General features: G+C 49.3%; 1 protein-coding gene across 1 annotated transcript; it reads right to left on the reverse strand.

Moving 5' to 3' along the window:
* Positions 1-3,913: 3,913 nt before the first annotated feature.
* On the reverse strand, positions 3,914-15,042 carry LOC116950830 (uncharacterized). The gene is made up of 5 exons (XM_076068611.1): positions 14,991-15,042; positions 13,129-13,358; positions 12,512-12,632; positions 10,698-11,161; positions 3,914-8,822 (listed from the first exon to the last, which is right to left on the reverse strand). The coding sequence occupies exons 1-5, from the start codon at positions 15,040-15,042 to the stop codon at positions 8,622-8,624; spliced, it is 1,068 nt and encodes a 355-aa protein (XP_075924726.1). The 3' UTR covers positions 3,914-8,621.
* Positions 15,043-25,493: the final 10,451 nt, after the last annotated feature.

The raw sequence follows: 25,493 nt of genomic DNA on the forward strand, positions 1-25,493 counted from the left end.
CGCTAGGGCTGGTGTTACACACAGCCACCCACACGGTGCTGTCCACGCTAGGGCTGGTGTTACACACAGCCACCCACACGGTGCTGTCCACGCTAGGGCTGGTGTTACACACAGCCACACACACGGTGCTGTCCACGCTAGGGCTGGTGTTACACACAGCCACCCACACGGTGCTGTCCACGCTAGGGCTGGTGTTACACACAGCCACCCACACGGTGCTGTCCACGCTAGGGCTGGTGTTACACACAGCCACCCACACGGTGCTGTCCACGCTAGGGCTGGTACTACACACAGCCACCCACACGGTGCTGTCCACGCTAGGGCTGGTGTTACACACAGCCACCCACACAGTGCTGTCCACGCTAGGGCTGGTGCTACTCACAGCCACCCTCACGGTGCTATCCACGCTAGGGCTGGTGCTACACACAGCCACCCACACGGTGCTGTCCACGATGTAGGAACATCGAACGGCACGACCCTTTCGGGCCGGCACCATACAGTGGCATCCCTCCGTAGCATCCAGCCGTCCCGGCTGTCAACTCCACCCTCAACGAACAATAAGTGAGATGCAATGACCAAAAAAACCAGTGTGCCTCAACAATGACGTGAACAGAAATAAATACCCCAACCCACCTGTACAAAAATAACACTACGTACAAATGTACAAACCAACAGGGAGAAAGGTGGAAACAAACGAACCCATAACAACACAGCAACAACAAAATAAGGAAACGCGAAAACCACGGGATCCTCCATACCGTCACACCTCTCACCTTCGCCGTGTAACAACGCTCGCGAGCTCGATGGCGGCCAGGTTCAGCCAATGACCGCCACGACTCAGCGAGCGCGACAAGCAACCAACCAGCGTGGGAGCGTGTGTGTGCAAGAGGATCATGAAAACCGAGTCTTTGAGCGAGTCCGTGATGCCGGGCCCCCAGGGGGGGGGGGTAGGCTCGCTCACCCTGGAGGACCCGGGGGGAATGTGCAAATGTTCTGCCGAACCCGGCTCCTCACGGAGAGCAGTAGGCCGGGTCGACGGATCCTCAATGCCTGGGACCTGCGGTGTCGACATGCGCAGCCACGCAGCGGACGTCAGTTGTGCGGCACCTGGGGGCGGGACGGAATCGCCCCGCTGAGGACCAACCTCAACGGGCACACACCCCGGCTCGTCGGACACAATCGACACTCGGCCCCTGCGATGTGGAGATGAAACGAATTCGCGCGGCGCGATAAACGGTTGCAGGCGAGAGGGATGCACGAACCAACTCCGCCGACCGACGTTGATCTGGACACACTACTGTGGTCGAACAACCCGAACGACATCGACCGGCCCCTGCCAGGGTTGTAGCAATTTAGGCGATGTACCCACCGGCACCTGCGGGCCAGTGCAACCAGGCATCCAATCTTACAGATAATTACGCACACCCTTAAGCCGTTCGTTGGCCAATTGTCGCGACTCAGAATTAACCCTGGTGGCTTCCCGCGCCCCGGAAAGCTTCTGAATAGTGAAGCGAACGGAGTCCGAAATCCTAGATTTAAACTTTGCCGGCGTGGCTGTAACTGTACATCGATAGGGGGGTCGTATTCCCTCCCATACCATAGAAAAAACGGTGAGTAGCCGGTGGATGCGTGCGGGGCCATCCTGTAAGCGACGAGGACCCCAGGGATATGTAAATCCCAATCGAGTTGTGACTCACTGAGCTGGTGGCTCAACATGGAAGTCAGAGTCCTATGTAGCCGCTCGACCATGCCATCCATCTGCGGGTGGTACGGCGACGAGCGCACCTTCTTTGTACCCAACAAAGTGCAGACCTCATGCAACAATTTAGAAGAAAAAATGTTGCCCTCATCGGTCAAAAGGCGTTCCGGAGCGCCTTTGTCCATAATATAACCATTGAGGAATGCCTCCGTAATGGTCACAGCCGATTGATTAGGGAGCGGCCAAGCGACAGGCCATCGAGAAAAATACTCAACTACCACAAGCAGGTATTTGTTCCCCCGAGCAGTAGTGGTAAACGGGTCAAGTATGTCCAGAGCAACCAGTTCGTTGACACACGATACCTGCATCAACTGCAAAGGGGGTCGGCAGGGTTTCGACGGTGGCTTCTGCCGGGCACACCACATGCAACCCTTGAGCAAATCGTCCACATCCGCGGCCATGGCCGGACAATAGAAATCCTGTTGTTGAGCGTGGTCAGCATTTTCTGCAGGCCCAGGTGCAAGAGCTGCTCATGCACAGCCCAAACAACCTCGCCTCACAGGGCGGTGGGGATAACTATGGTGTAACGCCCTGTCGATCTTTGCCCCCATCAGCTTCTCTCACACAACGCCGCAATATAAGTAGCGAAGCGTTTTCCGCCTGAAGGCGTCCCCATTCCACGTAATCCAGCCCGAGGACTGCATCCCGTGCGTCCGGACCGGAGCCCGGGCCGCCTGTCGGCACATCAGTAGATGCGGCGAGAAAAGAGGGTGAGGTCATATCAGTCGATTTACATAGTCCGGAACCCGAAAAACATGCACAACCTTCGGTCGCTGGCAACCGCGATAGGGCATCGGCGTTTGCATGATGAGAGCCCTTGCGGTACGTAACATGGAACGAGAAATTCTGCAGGATCTCCAGCCAGCGTGATAACTGGCCTGACAGCTGATCCACATGCAGCGCATATTGGAGCGCTGCATGATCGGGGCGCACCTCAAATCGCCTACCGTACAAGTAGGGCCGATACTGCTGCACGAAAACCACAATGGCTAGCATTCACGGCGCGTAATGCAGTAACGCTGTTCGGCCGGAGACAGCACTCTACCGCCATATGCAACAACCCTCTCCACCCCGTCAACAACCTGCGAAAAAACGGCACCAATGGCGGTATTGCTAGCGTCCGTATCGGGGACGAACGGCAATGAAAATCCGGATAGCGCAAGGGAGGGGCGTTCACCAACCCCTCGCAGATGGCACGAAATGCAGCCTCCTCCCTCTGCCCCCAATGAAACTGATGACCCTTAGCCGTTAACGCGTGGAGAGGTTTTGAAATTGATGTGAACCCGGTGACAAAGCGTTGATAGTAAGACGCAAAGCCAATAAAACTGCGCACCTGAGTCACATGAGGTGGGGGTGGGCCAACTACGATCGTACGGAGTTTTGTCCAGGTCGGTCGCAATACCCGCTTCGTCAACAATGTGGCCAAGAAATCCGAACGATTTCCGGAGAAGGTGACATTTCTGAGGCTTAAATTTAAGGTTAGCCGCACACATTTTGAGAAAGACAGCCCACAAACAGCGCAAATGGTTATCAAAAGTGCCCCTGAAGACGCGCACATCGTCGAGGTATATTAAACACGAGTCCCATTGAAGACCCGCCAGGACCAGTTCCATCAAGCATTGGAATGTGGCCGGCGTAGAATGGAGCCCCATGGGAAGCCGGTAAAATTTGAACAATCCCTGGGGCATGCGAAAGGCCGTCTTAGGTCTCGAGACATCGTCAAGCGGCAACTGACAGAACCCGGATAGGATTTTCTAGATATGAGGCTTTCGTGACTGCAAGGATTCATACTCTTTGGTTTTTTCGGTAAAGTCACGTAGGTAAAATAAAATAAATGAAAACAACTAAATTAAATCACGACGTTTCGGAGGCAACACAAGCTTCCGTCTTCAGGTGGAAACCGTCACAGCAAAATTGCTGTATCAAGTGAAGATATTATATACAGGTTAAGGGTGGGGGAGGAGCCAGGAAAGGCCGTGGGGGAGGGGTGGGGCTAAGTTAAGCTGCCTTTTGTTATGCTGCAGGGGGTTAGGGGAACGGAGAGGCGATGGCAAGCAGTTATCGAAAACGAACGCAACCAACTGGATGAAATGGAAATGGCTGTACAATTATAAGGCAGCTACAGTTTGACTTGGTTGATGACATCTTTCCAATGATTGCTCAATTTAAAACCATCCTTTCGGTTGAAGTTGTGTCTATGTTGGTATATCTGGATGGCTTCATGGACAAATCTTTGGTAGTATCCGGGAGGTTTGCAGAGTACTTTGGTATCGGAGAAAACAATATCATGAGAACCCGCTGTGTTGAAATAATGATCAGCTATGGCCGAAGAATTCATTCTGCCGTGTTTAAAACCTGATTTGTGCTCGCGAATTCAGTCAGAAATATGTCGTTTTGTCTCCCCGATATAGCAGTCACCGCAGGTAGAACTCAAATTTGTAAACATCGGGGTACTGTAAGTCAGGAATGACATCCTTTACAGATGAGATCAGATCATGGATTTTGTGTACTGTATTGAACCGGACCTGGATTTTGTGTTTGTTCAGAATTTTGGAAATCTTTTTGGTAACGCCTGCTATGTATGGCAACGTGTTGATTTTGATCGGAGTTTCAGGTGGTTGTTTCTGTATGGTGGGAGAAACAGCTTGGCGGATAGTACGGTCAGAGTATCCGTTCATCTTGAGGGCCAGATGTACATGTTTTAATTCACTGGCCAGGTGGCGTTGGTCAGAAATGCAATGAGCCCTATGGTATAGTGTTTTGACGAGGGAATTCTTTTGAGCCGGGTGGTGGTGGGAATCAGGCTTCAAGTAGGAATCTGTGTGGGTGGCCTTCCTGTAAACAGAATGTCCCCCCCTGTAAACAAAATGCCCCCGTCAACGCGTCCAGCGAATCGTCCATGCGAGGCAAAGGATACGCATCCGCAACAAAGACCTTATTAAGCTTCCGAAAGTCAACGCAAAATCATAAACTACCATCGTGCTTCTTCACAAGCACAAGCTCCCCAGGGACTTGTGGATAGTGAGATGATGTCTGCAGCCAACATCTCATCAACCGCCAGTCGAACATGTCCCTTCTCCACCGGGCTCAGCTGGTCGGGATTCTGTCGGATAGGGGCCGCGTCGCCCATATCAATGTGGTGACTCAGAAGCGACGTCCGCCCAATATCGAATTTACCTTTGCTGAAAATATCCGAAAATTCACGCAAGAGCATCCGCAACCTCCCCATCTGATCCGCGGACAAGGTACCACTTTCAGTGCACAATTTGTCAATCCAACTTTCATCCACATCACGGGATTGTTGTGCATGAGACTCAGTACCCACATTCCTGACGACGCCCCCATCCGGACGTGCCGGCGATGCATGAGCCAACACCATACCCTCCTGGATGACCGTGGTGTCCAACCCAGCATTAAGAACCTGAATAAAGGGTTCCTGGTCGTTGGATACCAACGTTTGGGCCGCCACCAACGTCAGCCCGCGACTGACCTTGCCGGAAGGTCCCAAGACAATACCATTCTCCGTAGCCCCAAATCGAGCGGCTTCCTCAAGTGGAGGGGAACCAAACATCTGCACGCCGGGAGGGATGCTCACCGTTCGCCGCACGAGCGCCTGCACCATAGCGTTGGCCGCACACAACCGAGTGGGAGAAGGCAAAAATGGCATGCAATGGCCGGAAGGCAATTGCAAACAGCCACGGTCAATACAGATTTTCACGGGCATCCTACCAAGGAAATCGGTTCCAAGTAAACATGGAACAGCCAGAGATGTGGAGACCAGGATGTGTCCTGACAATTCAACAGCAGCGATGCGCACCTCGGCCGTTATCCGACCGATAATGCCCAATAAGCCGCCGTTGGCGGCGAAACACGGTGCATCAACAGGGTCTAGAGCCCGGCGTTTAGAAGGCAAAAATATCGTAAATCAATTTCGAAATTATAGTTGCTGATGCACCCGTGTCAACCAGCATCCTTATTTCCACACGGCAAACGAACCCACGGCCGCGGCCACCACTCGATGGGCCAGCTCCGATCACTGATCCGGTCGGAGCTGACGAACGCTACGATTATGTGTAGGACTCCCCCTCACCCCCGCGCGACCGGGATGTGAACTGAACCACCTAGATGGGTGAGGTGGGGCCAGGGGTCGAGTATGGAGTGCGTCGCGACTCGCCTTAGGGTGTAGGGAAGTGTAGGATGGCGGTGGTACGTGGCAGCCTGATGACACGTGCCCCGGCAGGCCGCAATTATAGCAGGTAACACGACCACCTCTGGAACTAGACGACGATCTCGGTCGCCGCTGCTCGTCCATCCGTCGTGCGTCCCCATCACCCCGGCCGCCACCAACCCCGGGTCGACGCGTATGCCGACACGGGCTCCGCTCCATCCGACGGCTCCGGTTCCGTAAGGGGCATGGCACACGTCACCAGCGCCCTGTCCTGCTGCAGAAGTTGCTGAGCTTGGATGCACCTAGCGACCTGAAGAGACGAGATGTCGCCATCCTCAGCTGGAAGGATGGTTTGGATGGATTTCGCTAATGCCAGCAGTTTCTCGAGGACCAACGCGTCGATTCCGTCATGGTCCATTTCAGGGAACGCGGCTTTCTCTCGCGCCAAAAGCACGCTACGGAAGGCGAGGGCCGGCTCGTTCTCCCCCTTCCGTCGCGTGGCAAATTTGTGGCGCGTATTCGCTGGAGGTTTGTAAATGGACGCCATCTGGTCGAAGGCCTGCGTGAAGGTGGACCTCTCTGGCGGCGGGATGGCGAGAAACGCTGCTAAGGGCATCGTCATCGAGGGCAGCGGGCAACGCACACAGCGCCTCCGCCTCCGTCCATCCCGCCAGGTCAACATTCATGATGAATCGCTGCTTGAAGGCCACCCAGTCGCCAATGGTAGCAGCAAACTCCTTAATGAAGGGAAGTCGCTGTCAGAGAGCCGGGATGCCCATCGGCACCGACGGCGCGTCTTCAATTTTGGTGGGTTGCACGCCCTGCGCCGATGACAAAATGGTGGTCGAAAGCGCGGACTGCGCCCCCGAGTTTCCCGCCTGCTGTGAAATGGCGGCGGAGTCGCCTTCCACGAGCAGCATCGCTGCTTCCTCCTTCGCCGGCAAAACTGTGGGGCTGATCTACGCCAGCAGCGAAGCTGCAGCATGGAGGAGCTCCGCGAGCTGACCGTGCACCTCCCGGAGGGACGCCCCCACCGACGGCGAAACATCAAGCGAACGCCTGGCACCCTGCTCCACCAGCAGCGTCTCCCCCGCATCTTCCACAAGGTCCTCGTCCTCGCTGTCCGACGTCCTGGTACGTGGTAGTGACGTGTAGACATAGTCTACAGCTAGCTGAGTAACTAGTGTGTGGGCCACTTCCGACACCAGTTGTAGTGAGTCCAACTGAGTCGCAGACGTTGCTCCTTTTAGAGGCAACACCTTTATTTGTAACACAAAGGGGTAACTGCCCCTTTACCAGATACAACCTAGGGTGGTGACCACCCAGCTAACTACACTATACAGGGGAATTACTGCTAGGAAGGGTCGGACCCTCACTCAGGTCTCCGACCATGTGGTCCCTCGTAGGATGAAGCGCTTCCAGCTTGAGATGCAGAGCTTCCCGCTTGTAGAGCAAAGAGACCCCGGTCCCTCTCAGGGACCCGCCTTATATCCCTCTCCGGTCGGGGCTGCTCCACCCTCGGCCCCGCCCGCCTTCTTGAACATTCTCATTCCCTCTCGATCCTTCTCAAGAAATCTCTCCGGACACGTGATCACCCCCGAGTCCCCCCACCTGGGGCCCCCTGTGTGGACATTCCGGATCACGTGTCTACGGGGTCAACCAGAGTGCCACGGCCCGGGGCAACCCTGCCCCTGGGCTGACACTCACCCCCTCCTCCTCGGGGGAGCCCCCACCACACGCTGTGTGTGGTGCCCGCACTATCCCAGTGCTCGTCAAGCCCCGCTATGGCTGGTACTACACACAGCCACCCACACGGTGCTGTCCACGCTAGGGCTGGTACTACACACAGCCACCCTCACGGCGCTGTCCACGCTAGGGCTGGTGTTACACACAGCCACCCACACGGTGCTGTCCATGCTAGGGCTGGTGCTACACACAGCCACCCTCACGGCGCTGTCCACGCTAGGGCTGGTGCTACACACAGCCACCCACACGGTGCTGTCCACGCTAGGGCTGGTGCTACACACAGCCACCCACACGGTGCTGTCCACGCTAGGGCTGGTGTTACACACAGCCACCCACACGGTGCTGTCCACGATGTAGGGACATCCGAACAGCACGACCCTTCCGGGCCGGCACCATACAGTGACATCCCCGATGTCACTACACATTCACAAAAAATATTCAAGTAACAAGATGCTTGGTGAAATTGAAAGGTGACACAAGACCAAAACAGGTGATTGAAGGGGTTAATGTTCCTTGTATGAAACAAGTGTCTTAGCCTATTGCCTCTTCAATTCCCCCTTCTTCCCATAGCAATCGGGAGAGATTTGCAAATCTAATATTTTTCATTCAACATCTGCATTTTTTCACCTTTGTTACAAGACTATATCACACTATTTCTTCCAAGTTGATCAAAAATACAATATTTCATACTTGTGACCATAACCATTTGACTCGAATGTACTTTGTATTGTTATTTTAACTAAACATAGCTGCTCAGACAGCAGGATGAATTCCAACAACTAAAAAGGTTATTATTTATCAGAATAAACGCAAAAATAGCTTTCAACAGTTTTGAAGCAAACATATATTCTGGAGTGGACATTTTTTGTGGACTTGACTCCCTCGCTCGCATGTCCCACTACTGCCCCTCTCCCTCTCTCTCTCTATCCCTCAAGAGTGGCGTGCGTCTCAGCCAACGTTGCGCCCCTGCCCTCCCCCAGTCAGCACCATGTCGGCGGCGCGCGTGTAAACGGAGCGCCCGCTGAGGTGGCAGCGTCCATCGTGGGGCCGCACCACTCCGGCCAGACGCGCGTCCAGGGGCAGGTGCAGGTCGGCGTCCGAGGCCACGAGGAGCACGTGCAGCGCACCTGGCCGCCAGCCGAGCTGCTCCTGTGTAGGGGGCGCACACAGGGCCCTGAGCCAGCTCATTGCTCAAGGCCTACTCTCTCGCATTGTGTGGGTCTATCATCATCATCATCGTCGTCTTCGTTTATTACTTGACCACCGTGCCTTGCCCAAGTATAAAAACAAATACAGGAGCACCAATGGAATTAAGCTGCGCATTTGCACAATGCACATGTTATGAACTAAAAAACGCTAAACATTAAAAAAAACACCAATAGCATTGTGTACACTCGATTTCATACTAGACAAACACTTTGAACTGCCCATGTGTAGTGACATAATTGTACGCTGAGGATATCCTCAACATTGTACAAGGTTTGAATGAAGTGCGTTTTTAAACCGCTTCTTAAATTGTGGTACATTTTCTGGGGAAATTGTACGTCATCTAACAGATTCCATTGCTGTAGTGTCATTGCAGAAAAGGCCCCGTCAGCTCTTTTCAAATAGGTGTAATGAGCGACTTCCGCGACACGTCGTGTAGAGGGTACTTCTTCTTTATTACTCACACTGGGCACAACACAGGCCAATGCTAATTCCTTCTCACACTGAGTACAACACTTAGATATTAACGTCTCTACTGGCTACACACAGCCGATCACTCGGCTACGCCGCTGGCTGGCTGGCGTGACGATGACGGCGAGTGAAGCCGCGCAGGAGATCTTCCACGTGGCCGGACGACGGAGAGAGATGTCGGCGAGCAGCGACGCAGCCAGGACCCAAGACCCCACACACGAGCCCCGGGTCCGCTTCCCCTTATATCCCCCCAGGCGTTGCTAGGCCCCGCCTCTGGCCACGCCCTCTCGTGGAACCTTCCAGCAGGTTCTCGGAGTATATCGGCTAGCCCCACCTGTTACCTTTGCCCCAGATACACCTCCCTCTCTGATTGGTTGTTACTTAACCGTGCCTGTAACCGTGATTCCCCTTCCAGGCCAGCAGGTGTCACACTGTCATTACATAGGCATGCGTTTGCACCAACAAGCCACTGTGTCAGTTGTTTCAAGTATCGCTTAGGAAAAGGATCATTATGCACAATTGATGTATACGTATTTTAACAGGTGACATGCGTTAAAATTCCAAGCGTTTCTCTGTTCAAGTTTGTGTTTGGTGTTGCTCGTGTTTGTTTACAATACTGACATTTATTTGCTGTATAAGTCAGCCACTGCTGGTTTCCCACAAAGATGTCCTCATTATATCTGACCGCGATGGACGATGGCCCAAGTCGGCAACGATTTGTAAACGTGTGCTGAATGCTTCAGTTTGATTGTGAGATGAGTGCAATGCATTATGGGTTGACACCTCTAAATCACTGCACCGACTAGCTAGGATAATGCAAATATGTGGAAACATTTTGTCAGCGGTATTCTATCGACAGTACACATTACCAAAAAAATGTTTACTCTGCAATGAAGTTTACAATTACATCTGCCAACTATTAAGTCAGCTAGTTGAACAAAACATGGCACACATTTCCCAGTTTCCATTGTTTACTTTATACATTTGGCGAACCTAACATAAGTGCATGAATCACTTCCATACACAGTACACAGCATTAATGCCATGCTTTTCATGAAAATACACTTTTAATATATATTTAGAAAAGCATCAAGGTCAATTCTTACATTTAAAAGAACCTGAAATGAAAATGCTTTGGGGGAAAAAAGAGGGCAAGGCTGCATAAACCTGAATTTGTGGACAAACAGCAAAAGTGTATTCCCACTCAAATAAGAAAAGAGCATTACACATCTCTCTTTGTGTTCCTACAGTGAAGGCCAGTCTTTGCATAGGGCAGCCACTCTTGAATTCCCACAAAGCAAAAGAGCAATTTGAAATATTACAGTGAACAAACACCTCTCCCCTAACCTTGCAGACGGCAGCCTGCAGAATGGCGTCCAAGCCGCCCTCGGGCCCGTCCAGGTTGGCAGATATGCGCTGGCCTTGCACTCGCAGGATGAACTCCGGCACTGGGGGCACCGTCTCCGCGTCCGCCACCGCCACGCCGCCCAGTGGCAGCGCGTGCCAGAAGGAGAACGGCGGGAGGCACGCGAGACCCACCACCCTGCGTGTGCGCACACATAGATGAAGATCCCCCCCCCCCCACCTCCGTATTGCCTGTAACAGATTATTGGGGGCAATTGCTGATAGCGAGTAGCACTTATGAAGGGAAGGCACAGCAACACGAGAGGGCGGGTGGCCAATACCACACCCGACCCCCTTTTCTCTTCCTAGTGGTGCTGTTTTTACACACTGAGGCTGAGTCGACCTTGGGGAGGCCCATGACCGGTTCAGATAATCGTCACCGGTGTTGGCCGTGAGTGGGAATAAAACTCAGGTCGCCGGGTTCGTAGCACAGCGCGCTAAACGCTGCACCACCGCTCCCCACACACACACGCACCCCAAATGCACATCCACCCGCATGTGGCTATACATGTGTAGTGACGTTGAATAAGTCAATGTAGCGCGTGCCGCTGGGAGATTGGTAGACAATAGAATAAGGGGTAACAGCCCGTTCTACCGGTTGCACCTGTGGGCAAGGCACGGAGCCCTCTGAGGGATCCAGAGGGGGGAGGGGCCGAGGGCGGAGCCTGGCCACGTTCTTGAGGATAAAAGGCGAGCTCCGACTCGCAGTCGGGGCTGCTGCAATCTGGAATGGAACTCGTCATGTGTCGTCATCGTGATCTTCGCCCTCTTCAAGCTGTGGGTCTGGCAGCGTGTTGGCTGTCCTGACCCGGTATGTGGTCATCCCCTAAGGCTGTGAAGACCGGAATAAAAGCGAGAGAGTGCCTCCTACTAGTGTCTGTGAATTAGCACACTGCACATGCGATGCAATCTGATGTGTATCTATGGTCGCACCGCATGTTGTTCAGCATGAAATCTGACATTTAGCTCCGTGTGCTGGACGCTTCGGGATTTAATACAAGTATGCATTTTTTGTTGTTAACTTCTGCTAAATAAATGTACAGTTCTATATACTGTATACAGAAGCGCATACTTGAGTTGGGCAAAATATTTGCCAAAACCAATACATTTCTCTGAAGGAAAAAAATTTGGTGGCAAAGCCTGGCCTCGGTGTGCCGCTCATAACAAGCTGGCCTGCACAAATCATGTCCCCCACACACACACAAACCCATCCCAGCCATCATGACTCGCCTGCATTGCTTGGAGACAACAGCTGGATGTGTCGGTATTATATTTCAAAGTCACGTGGCCAAAACAAAGAACCAAGCGTGCATATATTGCGCTGTGCAAAGAAGGTATTTGAAGATTATAATGCAGGGGACGTGAGTCGTGCCCTACGTCAACTTGGGACGTGTATGTTTGTGAAAATCGTGCTGTGTGGATAATGCACATGATGGGGTCGCAGTCAACTCCTTCATCCCCACTCCCTTGAGAGGCACCGCTGACCCCTGCCCTCACTCGCTTTGCCTGTCGGTAGACGTGATTTTTGGTGGGGAAAGGAACAATTGCCCCCCCCCCACCCCCCACAGCACTTGCGGTGAGGACCATACATAAAACTAATGCTGCACACGCGCTGCACATTACTGAAAAGTGTGTGCACCACACAACCTACGTATTGAATCCGCACGCTCCATGCACAAGCACAAACTGAATTTAAATTGACTCCACTGTGCCGGCAAATATCTGACATTACTTATTTATCACTCATTTTCATGTACTCGCACTAACAAGCAAAGTTACAGTGTCTCCATGTGCAAACAGGCACGAGTAGTGCTCATGTCCATTGGTGGCCGTAAGCCGGAGGTAGACATTTTCCACATTCCCTTGATGGGAGCGAGTCTATCCACGGGACAACCAGTAACCACTCTTGACATTTAACAAAATGCTACTCGTTTAATTAATGTCACATAAGTGATGGGTCTTTGCATCCTAGAGTCAACACAAATATAAAGATCCCCCGTATAGCCTTAATAGACTGTTGGGGCAAGTGCTGTTGGTGTGCACTTTTGAAGGCCGGCATGGCACACGAGGGGGTGGGGTGGCCAGCACCACGCCCGGCCACCTTTGTCTCCCCAGTGACGATGTTCATATACCGCACCAGGTAATTATTTTAAGGCCGAGTCGACATGCGGGAGGCCCAGGACCGGTTCAGAATAACCGCCGCCAGTGTTTGTGGCCGTAAGCGGGGAATCGGACTCGCGTCGCCGGGTTTGTAGCGCAGCACACTCTAAAACCGCTACGCTACCGCTCCCCCGCTGCCGGACTCGACTTAGGACCTGACGCACCAGCAAGGGTTTAGACGCCGCTCAGGCAGGCCGCTGGCAAAGGGGCTCACGGGCTTGTCCGCAAAGGCCCCAAACCCCAGGTGCAGCACGTGGTCCGCTCGATGGGGCCCAGTCCCTGGAACTGCATCTCCCAGGACCCGAGCCAACAGGGACCCTAGGTCCTTGGCCGCCCGAAAGTGCGGTAGCATGGAGGCCGAGGCGTCCATGAGGTAGTAAACGTCCAGTGCCGGCGGTGGCCCCAGATTCCGTCTCACCAGCAGCTGCACGCTCGCCGTGCCACCTTGCAGACACGTGGGGCGAGCATTGACCGCCTCCGATTTAGTGCCTCCGATTAGAATTAGCACGGCTGGCTGTTGACGGTGCGAAAGAAGTTCGACGTACATACAGTACATTGCAAAGGAATGAGAGAGGCTTTGACAGGAGCCTCCACCATAACCTTGAGTTTGTGCAGCCATAATAATTTGAATAATGTACTGTGGAAAATTATTGTTGATGGAGGAAAACCTCACTTAGTAGGCAGGAAAGACCCACCTGCAGTGGAAGATGCAGTGTAGCAAGTGGGTTTCTAATTGGCTACATGTGTGAGGTTTGAATGTCAAGCATATGCATTTTTCATAATAAAGGTTTTTGGGTTAGATCGCGTTATTAAAAAATGTGTCGTAACCCTCCACCACCCGACACGGCCAGTCAGCAAAAAAAGTGTCACGTTGACAAAGACAATTAGTTCATTACTTTAGGCCACCGGTGTGTTGAAGAGTGAATCCACAACATTTACAGTTTGAGTACGACGTTTCGCTGGTAATTACATCCAGTATCATCGGGCAGTTCGCCAGAATGGTGGAGCCCTCACTTGCTCTCGGTCTTAAATAGAGCAGCAGGGTGATTTCATCATTTAACTCATTTCAGGTGCAGTGATTTGAGGCGGAGGGGGGGTATTGTAATTATATAATCGATTGGTAATCAGTCAATGGTTATGATTAGTAATGAGTTGTAGATTAGTAATTAGTTGTAATCTGTGTTATTGTGATTATATGCTACATTAGTCATCCGTTAATTAATATGTTTCCCCTATAAGGAATTGTAATGTGTATTATTTAATAATACGCTTCCAAGCCACACTAAGCCTGTAGCTATCGGAACGATTAAAGTTCTGATAGCTATGCATTTTGTGAGCACTCCAGTGTGCCTTCGTGTTAAAAAATGCTTTCAGAGAAGTACGCCATCCATTCCAATGCAGAACCCTACTAATAAGCATACTGAGACTCAATGAGACCTTTCTGACCAAACAAATGCAAATGTGTAAATATAAATTGTGACGCCGTGTTGCAAGTGATTCACGAGCACAAATAAATAAAAAAGCTCAAAATGTCCACAAATAATGTTCTTATAAAAAATAATACACATATATAATAGACAACATTTCGGGCAATGACCTTTGCTATAAAGAAGGGCTGTTGCCTGAAATAACACCCATTTTCCTTTCATGGCCGTGTAAATATAAATACATATGTAGACTGAAAGCTTTCGTAACTGCTGGAATTCATATTCTTTGGTCTTTCGGTAAAGTCACGTAGATAGGTTCATGGTAGTCATCAGAAGATGACGATTGCTTGTGTTGCGATCGAAACGTCTAGTTTATTGTTATTTTTGTTATTTTCTTTGAACCTATCTACGTGACTTTACAAAAAGACCCAATAATATAATCCATATGTACTCTTTGGTTCTGTCGGTAACTAAAACAAATCACGACGTTTTCGATCGCAACACAAGCGACCGTCATCCCTGCAGTCACGAAAACTTTAAATCTAAATAAATATGTATTTATGAAAATCGTATCCCTACAGACTTAATCGCCTCTTTCCACCCTGGTTAACTCTGCCGAGTAACGCGGCAAGGCACGCAACTTCGGCACCGGGCAGCTTGCCGAAGCCTCGTGCTATCTCACATGTGAGGGCCTGATCCATCACATTGTGATGCACGTATACACACCGTCAACATCAGCCAAACCGCTTACGAAGCAGAGGGATAGACAGATGGGGAACGGCGGCTCGCTGCCCCAGACCACACGGGGTCCCACCAAAAGGGGAAATGGTAGCCTCTTTTTTCAGTAAGGGGGAAGGGATGGCAAGAGGAGAGAGGGATAATTCCGAAACACGGGTGACATGAAGAAAATAAAAACATAAAAGGTGACATAAACAAGCAATCTTTCATTCCAACCCTCTTAATCTGGATCCCGTCTCATCTGCTGTGGTATGCCCCTTTATCCTCAGTCCCTATCTCCCGACCCTCCATCCTGATCATTTATTTCAGCTATTGTATAAGGGGGGACCATGTGGCCTCGAATTTCCCCTCCATCTCCTTGAGCTTATGGCTCAGGTGTTCCATACCTTAATGTGCCATAACTCTACCATTGTTTCCAGTTGGGTTTTACAACCAATTTTAATAGATGTGGCAGCGGTCATGTATTGTAAGCCCCTCGGCACGGCCACTTAGTTAGCTCTCCTCCATTCTTGACACGGGGAAATGAGACGTGGCGTGCGGGCGAGCACCTGGCCGGAGCCACACGGCGGCGCGGTGAGGTGACAGAGGCCCCCAGGGCCCCGATGGGTCCTCCGTGTGGACGCACGCGCTGGCTGTCCTGATGTGCTGCGACGCGCAACCCTCTGCCAGCAACCGCCAGATCGGCCCACAACGTCCACCCGGCCTCCTGCATGGCTGGGTAGCAGCAGGGCAAAAGCACACATACACGGCGGTGACAATAAAAATAATAATATATTTAAGTGTAAATCCTCCAATCCGACCTACAGCCTGAAAGGGTAATGGTGTTAGCAAGTGATTGTAAAGGCTGGAATGACACGCACGTGAGCGGGTGATGTCAGTATCAAAGTAAATCGGCTTTGTCCCCCCCCCCCCGCAGTGCTAATGGTAAAGCTTAATCGACCTCGAGAAAGCACAGGTTAATTTCAGTAAGAACCAATTTCTGCTGATGTTGTTCATGATCAGGAATAAAATTGTTATGCAACCATGCATGTGGAGGGCCCGCATGGATGACCCCTTAGAAACAATAGCATCCCCCATACATATGTCGTGACATCGCTGGATGGCACCGTGCTGTAAGTGCAGTGCCGGCCCTACAGGACACGGCGTGTGGGTGCCGATCTAAGGGGAAGGTCGCGTGAGGCCATGGCGCTCTGGTTGACCCGGGAGGACACGTGACCGGTTAAGATGACAGGGGGGGCCCCCAAGAGGGGGCTAGGTGGGTCACGTGAATGGGACCCAGGTCCTTCCCGATGGTTCTGGAAGGGGGGCGTGGCCAAGGGCGGAGCCGGCCACGCCGCAGAGAATAAAAGCCGAGTCCCGAGAGGGATCGGGGTTGTTGTTGTTGTTCATCCCGGGAAAGAAACCCTTCGTCTACGATCTCCGTCCTTCGAGTCTTCCAGCACGTGGCCCCGGGCAGATGCTATTGGTCCCGGGTCCGTAGTAACAGTTACGTGGTAACTCGTGTGGTAACTAGTGTGGTAACTAGTGTGGTAACTAGTGTGGTAACTAGTGTAGTAACAGTTACGTGGTAACTCGTGTAGTAACTAGTGTAGTAACTAGTGTGGTAACTAGTGTGGTAACTAGTGTAGTAACTAGTGTGGTAACTAGTGTGGTAACAGTTACGTGGTAACTCGTGTAGTAACTAGTGTGGTAACTCGTGTGGTAACTAGTGTGGTAACTAGTGTGGTAACTAGTGTAGTAACTAGTGTGGTAACTAGTGTAGTAACAGTTACGTGGTAACTAGTGTAGTAACTAGTGTGGTAACTAGTGTGGTAACTAGTGTAGTAACTAGTGTAGTAACTAGTGTGGTAACTAGTGTAGTAACTCGTGTAGTAACAGTTACGTGGTAACTAGTGTAGTAACTAGTGTGGTAACTCGTGTGGTAACTCGTGTGGTAACTAGTGTAGTAACTAGTGTGGTAACTAGTGTAGTAACTCGTGTAGTAACAGTTACGTGGTAACTAGTGTAGTAACTAGTGTGGTAACTCGTGTGGTAACTAGTGTGGTAACTAGTGTGGTAACTAGTGTAGTAACTCGTGTAGTAACTAGTGTGGTAACTAGTGTAGTAACTAGTGTGGTAACTAGTGTAGTAACTAGTGTGGTAACTAGTGTGGTAATTAGTGTGGTAACTCGTGTAGTAACAGTTACGTGGTAACTAGTGTAGTAACTAGTGTGGTAATTCGTGTGGTAACTAGTGTGGTAACTAGTGTAGTAACTAATGTGGTAACTCGTGTAGTAACTAGTGTGGTAACTCGTGTGGTAACTAGTGTGGTAACTAGTGTGGTAACTAGTGTAGTAACTAGTGTGGTAACTAGTGTGGTAACTAGTGTGGTAACAGTTACGTGGTAACTAGTGTGGTAACTAGTGTGGTAACTAGTGTAGTAACTAGTGGTAATTAGTGTGGTAACTAGTGTAGTAACTAGTGTAGTAACTAGTGTAGTAACTAGTGTAGTAACTAGTGTGGTAACTAGTGTGGTAACTAGTGTAGTAACTAGTGTGGTAACTAGTGTAGTAACTAGTGTGGTAACTAGTGTGGTAACTAGTGTGGTAACAGTTACGTGGTAACTAGTGTGGTAACTAGTGTGGTAACTAGTGTAGTAACTAGTGTGGTAACTAGTGTGGTAACTAGTGTAGTGAGCCGGGTGATCACCACCCAAGGTTGTTATTGTGTGAAGGAGAAGTGTTACCCCGTGCGTTGGAACTGAATAAATGCACTGCCTCCAAAGTCGACGTCTGTGGCTCAGTTGAACCCACTACACGTACAGAAAACAGGTCAACTCTCCTGCGTACACAAACATGCACAAGAATAGCACACAGGCACACACACACTTGTAATACTAATTCTGTTTAAGGGGAAAAAACACCATCTCTTTGAAGTGCAAAGGGGCAAACGAGATGTGTTCTCCTCCACCATACTAATTGAGTTTACAAAATACAGCTTTGTTGATCAATGCTCAGACTTTAAAGTGTTATCCCAGTTGTGGGTGGAGCGAGGAGCGGTAGTGTAACGCTTACAGCGCTGCGCTACGAACCTGGTGATGCAACTTCAATTCCCAATCACGGCGAACACCAGTGGCCATTACTCTGAACCGGTCCTGGGCCTCCTGTAGGTCGACTCAGCCTCAAATAAGTACCTGGTGTGGTGCGTGAAACATCACCGCTGGGGTGATAAAAGCGACACGGCCGTGGTGCTGGCCACCCGCCCCCTCGTGCGCCGGCCTTCATAAGGCACTCGCTAACAGCACTTGCCCCAACAGTCTGTTAAGGCTACACGGGGGATCTTTGTCTTTGTATTCGTGGTTATTTGTAGTGGGATGTGGGTGGCGGCACAGTGCATCGGGCACCTCCTGGGAGCACCACCCACATTCGGCGCCTTTCCGCAGGCACCCGGTGCACGTCTCGTCCTCGCATCCGCTTTCTGTGCGACAGGGGGATGTTTACATCCGTCATTGAAAAAGAAAAACGAAAAAGCCCCCGGGGGAACTGAGTTCCATTCACTTTTGGTGAAATGTGTACGTTGGCGTTGGAAACCGAAATACTTGAGCTTGGGCTACTCGCCCCGATGTTTGTTAATGGAGACATCTGCACGTCTTTTGTGAGAGACATTGCATGAAAAAGGGACATTTGCCAAAAATACAGGAATTGTCCCGGATCCAAACATTGCCCATGGGGTTATTGATGTATCGTGTTCAATCGTCGTACGGTAAATTGTATTCAACTGTCTCGTGGCTGCAGTACCGCCGGGGAACGTGCAAGGATTGCCGTATAAAGCACCGCAGAGCACCATTGTTGACTCCACTGTGTGGCCACTCCATCAGACTAAAATGTCACTCTTTTGTTATTTCCAGAATTATTTTGTCAAAGGGCAACGATATGAAACGGGATACTCTTTGGTTCTATTGGGTAAAGTCACGTAGGTGAAAATAAAATAACAAAAAATCACGACGTTTCGGCCACAACACAAGCGGCCTTCATCAGGTGAAGGGACGAGACTGTGTGGAGGACAGTGCTGGAGTGGAAGAAGCCACGCTTAGATCACGACCCTTAAGCTGTGTGAGAAGAAACAAAGCGCCTTGACAAAGGAATTATCATATAATTTAGCATTGAAATGGCTCATTGAAATAGCTAAGTTAAAGTATACACATCCGCAGAGGCACTCCTTGACAAAGGAATTAGCATAGAATTTAGCATTGAAATAGCTGAGTGATTAGCTTGTAACTGGTCACAGAAATAGCTATGTTAAAGTTAGAGCATATACATTCACCGAGGCACCTAGTACTCATCAAACAGGAGAATTTAGTGAAACGGGATGCTGATGTTTGCATTTTTGTCATGTTGTCGCAAACAAACTGTCAAATCGCTATCCACGGTGCCAACGCTTAAAAATAAATAAATGCAAACACCGTTTAAAAAAATAAATAAATACAAACCGCCACTTCTTTCGAATGTTTCTTGCCGTTGGTTTTCACACCTGATGATCACTGTTTGTGTTACAGTCGAAACGTCGTGAGAATTTTATTGTTTTATATATTTTTTATTATTTTATTGTTTCCCTTCAACGTGACTTTACCGAAAGAACCAAGAATATAAATGCTGCAGTTTTTTTGTATAATCAAGGATGCAATGAAAGATCAATCATTTCAATTGTTCACAAATTACCATACGTTTGGAGCTTGGTAACTCCTTCGGATAGCACGTAAGACTTTATTCAGTGTTTATGCTTACTGTCCCAGCAAACTGTCAATATGCCAAAAGGTACAATATGAACAATTATTGATCACATCGTCTCATAAGATATTAATATACAAATAATAAGTTTAAATCTTGGATAAATGCCTCTTTTTAGAGAAGGCAAAGAGATGGGAAAGGCATGAGATTCGGACTAAAATGTCTCCACAATAGGATCCCAATAAATTACTATCGAGCAACTGGTTATACTTGAGCAGTGTACTTTAGAAAGTTAAACAAAAAAATATCTACATTTAATTAAAATATTACACGCAAATACACAGATGTACAAGAAAACATGGAAAACAACTTTTTTTAATATAAAATCTGAAAAATACTTTTAATATAAATAAATCATTATCCGCGACTCACCTGTGCTGATGTACAGACAGAACAATATTGGTATGCTGATCAACGGTCGCATATTCGTGACTGCCAGAGGAAGATGCCTAACACAGGCTGGTGGCTCAGATGTTAGTACAGGTGAGTAATGAGTCGTGCAGGTGAGCGTGCAGAATGAAAGGAAGAGTGATGCGTGCACAATAGACAGGAGCGAGAGTGAGACTGGAAGACGCGTTCGAGAGGTGGTGAGAGAAAACAGCGGGTGTCAGAGAGTGTGGGTAACGGTGTTGTGTGAGTGATGGAGCGTGCGGAGGTGAGTGTGTAAGAGGGCTGGTACGAGTGAGAGCGGATGATAACACGAGTGAGAGTGAGGACAGAGCTCGAGTTGAGGGTTAGGCAGTGCGTGAGAGGGCCGCGGTGCTTGTGATGGGAAGAACACGGAGGAAGAACACGGAGCAAGTCCACGCTGCTGCCTCAGTCTCTATGCAATAAATGTGCCAGCGCATTACGGTAAAACGCTCATCACTAAATATCGCATTTAAAATGTGCACCCATCAGAAGGCTTGGTAGACACCTGCCACGGAGGTAAATATCGGTTCAATGAGAGGCTGTCTCTATGCGAGGCTTTAACTGAAGAGCTTGATGCTTGATATAATCACAAAGTTACCTTCAGGGTAGCTCCAGTGATAATGAATAATGCAATAGCTCAGGCAATAGCTTTTGTGATCGTCGGTGCAGAACGCGTAGATATTTGAGTCTTGTACGTCTGTTTCTGATATCGGATAAGTACACGCACACGGACACCCTAACCAGCCTTCCCCGCTCCACCTCAGTGGGATCAAACACACACCATGCTCAAGGGTGGGTGACTTGCAACAAGGTCTATCGTCTCATTGAGCAATAAGTGGTGGTTGATTTCCCACAGCTCATTCTCCAACAGAAATGTGTAAATAAAAACAGTACCATATACACAAGGCTCCTTCAAACACAAAGTTTACCACTATCGCATGGAACTTTTGCCAGTTATTGGATATTGGTTAGAAATGTTTAACCCTTTGGTATGCATAGCCGAATTAACGGATGGTTCAAATACAAATACAAACCCATTTCCGATACAACATGAGCACTTGCATGTAAGTTAACTGCCAAATTCACCTTGCTATCAATTAAATCATAAAAATTGGTACTTAAACATACTGTACTACTTTACAAAAATCGATATACAGCAGTACAACATATAAAATGCTGTGTTCCATTTTTTTACACATGTGATGATATTGGAATCGTTAATACAAGTGGGTAATTTACTGTACCATAACATAATCTGGACCAATTACAGCTCATTGTATGGCTTTCTCCTAAGTGGTTTTGATAATAAACTGGTTTTAGGACAAACGAAACATATGCCATTTCATTTACCTCAAGCTCAAATCATTTAACTCACAAGCAGTCAAAACGTTGTCCCTCTCATATAATTACAGTACCTGAAGCCAAACAGTAAAAACATATTGTATATATTCTACACATAGTACATGTTTCATATTTCCTATGCATAAAACAAATAACGTGATTAGTCACGTTTATTTACATATTTTTAAATGTATTCATGACTTCCATGTGCAATTTGTCGATCAATGTGACAGTTAAATACAGGGCTTACGTGAACATTTATTCAAATGGCCTTTCTGTAGCAAGCAATGGGGAGTCACTCGAAACGTTTGCTTTGTAAGTTTCTCGGGTATAGTGTCGACTTTTGCGAGGTATAATTTAGCTGTATGATTTCTTCCACCACGGTCAAACGCGTTCCTTGAGCGTTATGCCAATAGCCACGACAAGAACAGGTTTTCCCGATGGGAAGGCCAGTGCCTAAACTCAGCATGAAGTTGCCTTTTGGCAATTTTCACAGATGTATGCCATTGCCTCTTGAGTGGAACAAGTCTGGGCGTGACACCAACCGGTTCTCCAGTTTTACTCGCGAATACCTTCAAATTACTCCTGTGCAATCATGGAATGGGCTGTAAACGCCAAACAAGTAATGCTTTAAATAAACAAACCGCTTGGTGTCCTGATCCGTCTCAATGGAAACTTTGACAACGTGTTTTTTGATAAGTGGTGCCGATTTTTAACGGAAAGGAAAACACAGTACACAAACTTCATAAAGCAGCTGATGTCACCCTGGAAAGGTTGGCTGCATTGACTAAAAATTAGACTGCTTGCTTAGTCAGCTCCAGATATTTGTTTTTATTACATCATACCTACTTTCTGATGTGTGGAATCGTTGACGGGGCTTATGTCATAAAAAAAGATAACAACTCATCTGTTTGGTCTTTGTTCACAGCATCAAAACACTCGTTTTATTCTTGATTTGAAGCTTTCGTGACTGCAAGGATTCATACTCTTTGTTTTTTTTCGGTAAAGTCACGTAAGGTAAAATAAAACTCGTTTTTGTTTCTTAAACGAAGTCGCCAGTTCACTTGCAGATTACTCACAATCGGTACGTTGAAAAATGTAAGATCACCGGAATAGAAATGTACAGAGCAACTTATTTATAATACTCTTTGGTTCTATTCGGTAAAGTCACGTAGGTAAAAAATTAAAACAACAAAAATCACGACGTTTCGGCCACAACACAAGCGCCCTTCATCAGGTGAAGGGACCAACCTGTCCAGCGGACAGCGTTGGAGTGAAGGATATTATAGTTGAACGTTCGTGACTGTACCGGACCCCCTGCCTCTGGCCAGACGTAGAAAGGTCTCCAGCCAACATGTCGAGGCTTGAAACTGTCCTGAATCTACGGAGCAAATTCCTAAAGCGTCCCTGCCACGGTCACCACGCACGAGTACTAAATCCCATAAGCACAGCGAATGCAGGATGACTCCCATTTCGCAAGCAGCTCGTGAGAGCCACGGGGAAAAAAAGGACACGCATTCGTCTGACCACGTCCGTTTTGAAGTTAGCCCCTCTTGAGACCAACGCAGGCAAGACACATTTACACATGGTTCCAACTTACCCTCCTTACCTTCAAGTACCGTATTTTGCACTCAAAACTTTCTCATCGTCGTCATCAATATATAAAAGGGAAATTTATGAATATGTGTGTCTGTTCAAAATGTCTAGTGTACTTCCTGACATGCGACAAACTTGAAATTTGCCATGTGGCGGGCGCAATAATGCATATATATTTAGCACGGCAAGTGAACTGTGACGTCACATCTGTCATGTCACCCGCACGTGCGGAAGCGTCACGCAGTGTGCCTGCTGATCGCGGATAAAGTGAAATACAAATGTGTTGCAGGTCTAAGGCGTTCTTAGCGCAGCATTGCTTTATTATTTCAGTCGTTTACTGCCGTACGCACCCTGAAAGTTGCGTGTGTCTGCAGGAAGCGCGTGTATGTGTACCTATGGATGCGTGTGTGTGTGGGGGGAGCGGTAGTGTAGTGGTTAGCGTGCTGCCTGTGTGTGTGTCTGTGTGTGTGTGGGGGGGGGGAGCGGTAGTGTAGTGGTTAGCGTGCTGTCTGTGTTTGTGTCTGTGTGTGTGTCTGCGTGTGTGTGTGTGGGGGGAGCGGTAGTGTAGTGGTTAGCGTGCTGTCTGTGTGTGTGTCTGTGTGTGTGTCTGTGTGTGTGTGTGGGGGGAGCGGTGGTGTAGTGGTTAGCGCGCTGTCTGTGTGTTTGTGTCTGTGTGTGTGTGGGGGGAGCGGTAGTGTAGTGGTTAGCGTGCTGTCTGGGTGTGTGTGTGGGGGGAGCGGTAGTGTAGTGGTTAGCGTGCTGTGTTTGTGTGTGTCTGCGTGTGTGTGTGTGGGGGGAGCGGTAGTGTAGTGGTTAGCGTGCTGTCTGTGTGTGTGTCTGTGTGTGTGTCTGTGTGTGTGTGTGGGGGGAGCGGTGGTGTAGTGGTTAGCGCGCTGTCTGTGTGTTTGTGTCTGTGTGTGTGTGTCTGCGTGTGTGTGTCTGTGTGTGTGTGTGGGGAGCGGTGGTGTAGTGGTTAGCGCTACGCTGCGCTACGAACCCGGCGACCCGAGTTCAATTCCCGCTCACGGCCAACACCGGTGACGATTATTTGAACCGGTCCTGGGCCTCTCCTAGGTCGACTCAGCCTCAAACGAGTAACTGGTGTGGTGTGTGAACATCGCCACTGGGAAGCCGGGCAGGAAAGCTAGCGATATATATTCTCCAGACTGATGTATGCATTGGGTCTAGCACACAAAGCATCTGCTCTGGTGCCAGCGTTCGTTGTTGAGAAATGAGCGCCTTGTTAAAACGTCCTACATGCATCAGTAAACAACTCGCATGAGACAGACCGCTATACAAATACAACGGGGAGCTATGGGAGTTGCGGTGGACACTGATAACACTCATGCACTCACATTCACGGTTCATTAGAACCAACATATGTTTGATTAATTCGTGAAAATAAATGCTAGAGTTTGAGTTTTGTTTTCTCCCAGATTCAATTTTTGCCATACCTGGGTAAGAGTGATAACAAAATCAAAGCAGACAATCTGTCTCACCAAATAAGGGTTTCTCTCTCTCTCTCACCATTCATCATCATAGTAAAAAAATATATATGAATTGTGGTTTCATAACATGCACAGCAGAAAAATAGTTTTCTCCTGAAAATCAGCGAGTGGGCTTGGCTTCTTGGCAATGCCAAACACAACCGAAATGTATTAATAATAATAATAGGGGTTTTCCCCCTTTTTTCTGGCAACAAAACTGAAACCTTTTTACAAGGATTCATGTCTGCTGCATTAACCACAATACCTGCAGTCAAAATGCAAACAAAAAAAAACATACTATGATAATATATGCATTGTCCTTGAAACTGATTGGTCCCATTGCTCTGGTGATACGAGTTTTAATGAGACTGCAGTAACACATTCAGCATAAAGGCAATTGAAGACGGGGGGGGGGAGTGGCAGTGCTCTGCTGTACACGGTATACTGTTTGTGTGTGCAGGGTGGGATTAGAGTGCTAGGCAAGTCTGCCACAATTGAAGCAATTGGCGGGACCCCCGCCGGGGTTACCATCACCGCCCCGGGGTGGGGAAAAACGGCGTAGCGACACGAGTCTTGTCGCCTTACCGACAACAACAAAACTCTAGTGGTCAATCGATTGGCCTCGTCGAGAGCTACTCGGGGACACTAAGTTTCGTAAAAAGTTGAACAATTACACAAACACGTTAAATTCACCGCCTGGGGGTGCGGCGGGCGGTGGGGCTCGCCTTGGCAAAGAAACTGAGGATCGACGGCTGACCGGAGGGCGACTGCGGCGGACGCCCCCCGGGGCTCGCGTTTGCCCGGTGGGGTGGC

The sequence above is a fragment of the Petromyzon marinus genome, chromosome 2, assembly GCF_048934315.1.
Source record: "Petromyzon marinus isolate PM22_M1 ecotype Great Lakes invasive population chromosome 2, UKy_Petmar_22M1.pri1.0, whole genome shotgun sequence".
NCBI lineage: Eukaryota > Metazoa > Chordata > Hyperoartia > Petromyzontiformes > Petromyzontidae > Petromyzon > Petromyzon marinus.